The 5,883-nt window shown below is 38.4% G+C and overlaps 1 protein-coding gene across 1 annotated transcript; it reads left to right on the top strand.

Annotated features, from left to right (window-relative positions):
- Positions 1–410: 410 nt before the first annotated feature.
- Positions 411–2,221, top strand: LOC105046975 (cyclin-D6-1). The gene is made up of 6 exons (XM_010925727.4): positions 411–819; positions 921–1,007; positions 1,094–1,189; positions 1,292–1,493; positions 1,600–1,730; positions 1,846–2,221. The coding sequence occupies exons 1-6, from the start codon at positions 652–654 to the stop codon at positions 2,068–2,070; spliced, it is 909 nt and encodes a 302-aa protein (XP_010924029.1). The 5' UTR covers positions 411–651; the 3' UTR covers positions 2,071–2,221.
- The last annotated feature ends 3,662 nt before the right edge of the window (positions 2,222–5,883 follow it).

The raw sequence follows: 5,883 nt of genomic DNA on the forward strand, positions 1-5,883 counted from the left end.
TTAAATAAATTAAATAATTTGATATGTTTATGATTTAAATTTTTTTAATTTAAATTTAAATATATTTATAAAAGATCGAATATGGAACTGATTGATTCATATTTTCTTGGTCCCGCGAGGGGTTAAGTCCATGACCCACGAGAAGCAAAACCAGCGGAAAAAAAAAGTGTCGAGATGAGAGAGATGATGGTGAAGAAAACCTCCGTATGCCTTGTAACTCGGACATATAATGTCGGCCCGTGCGACAGCGACACCTTTTGCCCTTTTCCGACAACATCTCAATGCCTATGCCTCCTCTAATCACCCCTTCTCCTGTTCCTATGGACTCTAATTCACCAAAAAAAAAAAAACATTATATTTCTCTCTCATCAAAGAGGCAGGGCCTGAAGATTGTTAGAGAGAGAGAGAGAGTAGAGGAGAAGAGAGAAGGCAGCGCTCCACTTGTGAGGAGTGAAGTAGAAGTCTCTCTTCTTCCAACAGCCCGTCTCTTTATAAAGCAAGCTCCTCCCTTTCTTCTCTCCCCCTGTCCCTTCCCACTCTCTATTGCGGCTTCGGGTTTAATGGCTTCTCCTCACCTCTTCTCCACCTCCTTCTCCTCTTGAACTCTGTCTCTGTTTTCTCTTTCTTGGTGCCGATAGAATAGATTAAGTAATGGAGTTCGACCTTGAGAACCCGCTCACGCTCTCCAACGAGGAACAGCACCCCTTCTCGGACCCGATCGAGGCGCTTTTCGCCGTGGAGTCCGATCACATGAGCCCCCTGGCCGGCGGCCACCTCGATCTCTCCGCCCGCCGTGACGCTGTCTCCGTAATCCTCCAGGTAATCCATCAATACCCGTGAAAGAAAGCTCAACACTTTTCACGAGAGCATTGTACTCTGTTCTGTTCCATTGCGGGAGTGAACGATGTTTCCGTTGGCAGGCCCAGTTTGGCTGCAATCTGGATCCATTTGTGGCCTACCTCGCCGTCAACTACCTCGATCGCTTCCTCTCCAAGCGAGAAATCCCGGTAAATTACCTAGAAAAATAGTAAAAAACGATAGAATGAATGCTTGGAGACCCGATCTGATATAAAGCTGCGATCTTTGGTTACAGAGCGGAAAGCCCTGGATCGTGCGTCTCCTCTCCATCTCCTGCCTTTCCCTCGCCTCCAAGATGAAGAAGACCGACCTGAACCTCGCAGATTTCCAGGTACGAACCAAAGAATCCGTTCGATATTGATCTTATTACGTCTACATAAAAATCTCATCTTGATTTGAATCGATTGTGCTCGATTTCTTTCCCGGTGTGCAGAGAGAGGAAGGATTCATATTCGACTCCCAGACGATCCAGCGGATGGAGCTTATAGTTCTTGGGGCTTTGGACTGGCGGATGCGATCGATCACCCCCTTCTCGTTCCTCCGCTTCTTCCTCTCCTTCTTCTCCCCCGCCCAGGCCCCTTTCCTCCACGCCCTTAAGGCCCGCGCCTCCCAAACCCTCTTCAAAGCCCAGAACGGTACATTCCCAGCCGTCAGAAAAGCCATAAAAATTCGATTTTTTTTTCCTCTGTTTCCGCTGTTCCTTGGCTAATTTTTTATTTTTTTTTATTAAAAAAATAAAAGAGATCAAGATGCTAGAGTTCAAGCCGTCGGTGATCGCCGCGGCGGCGCTCCTCTCAGCCGCCCACGAGCTCCTCCCCATCCAATTCGCCTCCTTCCGCTCCGCCATTTCCTCCTGTGAATTTGTAAATAAAGTAAACCCCGAAAAAAAAAAAAAACTTATTTTAAACTAAAAATCTTATTTCTATTCTTTTTTTTTTTCGGCTATTTATTGATTACATTTGCTTTGGACTTTGGATTTAATTATAGGAGAAGCTGTGGGAGTGCTGCAACGCGATTGGAGACGTGGCGATGGACGGCTGCAATTTGACGTTTGAGATGGTGTCGAGCTCCAACACGCCGGTGACCGTGCTCGGCCGCCACTGCTCCAGGTCCGAGAGCGAGAGGACCGTCGGATCCTCATCCGTTGAATGCGACCTCAAGAAGCGCCGGATCTCCAAGCTCCGCGGTGCCCTCCGCCTCTCCCAGGCTTGAGCCCAGAGGAAGGGGAGGAAAATAAAGGAAAAAAAAAGAGGCAAAAAAAAAAAAAAAAAAGGATTTGAATGGTTTGCTCGTTTTTTAATTTATTTTCTTTTATTTTCTGCTGCGAAAGCGACGTGGGGAGAGGACCAGAGAAGGCTTTGTATTAGAGATAAGAGAAAAGGAAATGATTCATAATTCCTTTTCTTACCTTTGCTATTATATAAAATATATAATTTTGGATAATTTCGAAAAAGTTAAATATTTATTAGCGGTAGTTATTTTATTTAAGATTTTGAAACTTCCGGCTAACGACGGTGCAAAGGAGGAGTCCGACCGTGGTCGGACGATTTTTCGTTCGTTCGGATAGTTCTATGACACGTGCCAGCGCACGTAGACGGTCTTATGAAGTCTGTCGTATTCGGAATTGGATTCCACTCACGCATGTGGTTGGCATCGTACACGCATCGAGACGCCTGGAAAAAAGAAAAAATATTGTGAGAGAGGGAGGAGTACTGTTTTTGATCCTATCCAAGTGGTCCTTTAGATTCGTAATTCGAATGCCAGATGCTTTTCACGTGTGAGGCACTTCCCAGGATAATTGGTACGTGTGTTGATGATACTTTTTCGAGGGGTGGAAGAAACCCCTGTCATGCAACTAGATGTGGTCTCTTCTTGCATGGAAACTGATCTTTACTTTACCCCTAAAGCAGGGTATCTGATCAGTTATATAGAATAAAGAAAACCTGGCTGCTCTATCGCAGTATCATCCCAAAATGAATAAGCTTGACTGCCAGGAGAAGATCAGCACTGTCAAAAAAGGACAACCATGAAAAGAGAGAGATCTTAAGCCGATGTTTCAAACTCCTTCCAAGCCTGTAAGTTTTATCGGATCCAGCTTGCGGCACGTGCACTATGCATGACAAGGTCAAATTGTAGCTAAAATCATGTGCAACCAACACGTATATCTTATATCTTTTCTCTGGCTACGCTTTTTCAATTTTATATTTAATTTAGTAAAACATGTAAAGAAATAAAATATAGGTAATTAAAATGTGATTTAAAATATCAATATGTAAAATGACAAGTCGCTATATATCATTGATGGTTGAATAAGAGTTTGCAGAATTTAGTTGTCTTCATAATGGTCAACATTGGTGTCAGGTATATAAACTGAGCAACTTTAGTTTCCTTTTTCTTTTCCACTCAGAAAAGGTTTGAGATATAAATTTTCGTGGTATCATTTCCATCATATTTCAAAAATAAAAAAAAGGGGGTTTAAGCACATGCGATATACAATTTAGGGATGGAAGTCTGATAAGATCCTTCATCTCGTATATTGAAGATCTGAAAGGTTTTCAAGTTGAATGACTAGAAGTGAAATTATTTGTGCATCGCAAGCAGCATAGAAAATCCGATGTGGAGAGCATCGTTTTATACATTTGGTTAAAATAGTCATTACCTTCCAACACGCATTTAATGTCTGTAGTTTTATTTTTTCGTTTAAAAATTTTGAATGATGAAGATACCCCTATCTTTTGAAAAAAATTATGATATTTTATGTCTACATTATGACATTTTACGTGCAGAAAATCATAATTTTGATGCAGGATGTTATAATATACTAAAGAAAGTCATAATTTTTTTCAAAAAGCATAGATATTTTCGTTATTCAAAATTTTCAAACAAAAAAAATAGAACTATAGATATTAAATGTACATTGAAAACTAGTTGGATAAAAATATCCCTTCTATATTATAACATCCTAGGCCATATTATAACATCCTGTATACAAAAAGTTATAATTTGATGTAGGATGTTATAATATGCCACAAAATATCATAATTTTCTGGTAGATACATCCTACGTGTAAGAAGTCATAATATACCACAAGATGCCATAACTTTTTTTAAATAGTAGAGATATTTTCATCATATAATTTTTTTAAATAAAAAATAAAAACTACAGATATTAAATATGCGTTAGAAAATGGTAGCTATATGGATCCATCACATAACGCGATATGCTCCATGTCGGATTTTATATACCACCCGTGGTGCACAAAGAATTTCTCAAGACTAGTATACCTCTTGTTGACCCAATTTTACAATCATACTCAAATATGTTTGCATAGTCACTTAATTACAAGTGAATTTGATCAGCAATATGATTTCTAATATCATGTAAATCTAAACCTAGTTCTATTTAATTTCTCCAACGAGATATAGTGTAAACCAAATTAAGATCTATCTCCACCATATAAATTGACTATATGGAATCTCATCTACAAGGAAGTCATACTGAATTTATTGATAGGCATACTTATGTCTGCTCAAATCCACCTTACCAGCTTCTATTTATATGGATCACAAAGAGGAGAATAATTTCTGGATAGACTTAATCTATCACGTATATTATAGATAAAATCAATTAAGACGTTAAATCGATATTTTAAGCTGAAATATCCTGCAACCATTTGAACAGGAGTGTATTCGGATTATTAAACCAGTACATTGAGATGGTTAAAAAAATTTTCAGTTCAAAATATTGATATGATATTATTTTTATTATTTTTGTCAGTGGTACGTGAGGAAGATTAAGTCTATTTAAATATTTTAAAAAAAATAATAATAATAATAATAAGTACCAGTCGTCCCAGGGGTCGAACGCAGATCTACAGGAATCCAAACAGCAAGGTACCGTCTCACTGACATGTCCTTTGAGCAAGGACGGTCAGTGAGATATCAAATTCCTCCGTGATACATAATTAATTACGTACAATATGAATTTTTGCTGCCAAATCCTGCAATTAATTTATATCTGCTGCACTCCCTTCTGCATCACTTAAAATATATGGAACTTTATATCCCCCACACCAAACCCCCCCCTCCTCCTCTTTTTTTTTTTTTTTTTTTTTTTGGTGAAACTAAAACCCCTTCCTTTTTTTTTTTTTTTAAATCGAAGCCGTAGTACCGTATCTCCCTGTGATGCCCGATGCGAGACCGCGAGCGTTCCAAGGAGGGGATTAATAAGGAGTGCATGCTTTGACCAAGATCAGTTAGGTTGGCTGAGATATGGCATCTTTTGTACGATTGGTTGCAGTGACCAGGTTACATGATAATATTTTCTCTCAGCAAAAAGCACGAGTGATGCTGTTTTTTTTTTTTTTTGATAAAAAAAGAAAATTTTTTGAAATACTTGGTGGCATGAGGAAGGTTTCAATAATAGTAGTACTCTCGTGTTACACACCCCCTCATAAAATTATTATTCACTATTATTTTAATCGTACCTTAATAAATTATAATGATCCAAAAAATTTATTAGGTAGTGGCCATGTGACAGTACCAAAAGCTAAGTAATAATAAACTTTAATCTCCACATATGAGGAATAACACCCATAATAAGATCAACATAGATGGTGACATATAATCAAATTTGAGAAAGATCAAAACCGATAAAAAATGAACTAGAGATAGATTAGATAAATCAATTGAGCTACCGTATAGCATCACATAATATAGATCCTATGGCATCTAGGAGGAGCTAGTCGAATTAGATTGAGTGACTACTTGAAGCATAGAATGATCCGAAAAGAAGATGGGAGCATAGACTAATTAAGAGTGACACCTAATTGAGAGATTAATTATTGATCCATACGTCAATTATGTTTCCTGCTGTTTGCCGTGGCTAAGTCATCAATCAGATATAGGAGAAAATGTAAAGACAAAATATGAGGTGGATGTCAAGGGATTGCAACATAGAAAGTGGGATATACAATCAATTCTGACTTGGTCAATTGTCAAGAGAAAATAGAAGAGGTGATATAAG

This window comes from Elaeis guineensis, chromosome 6, assembly GCF_000442705.2.
Source record: "Elaeis guineensis isolate ETL-2024a chromosome 6, EG11, whole genome shotgun sequence".
NCBI lineage: Eukaryota > Viridiplantae > Streptophyta > Magnoliopsida > Arecales > Arecaceae > Elaeis > Elaeis guineensis.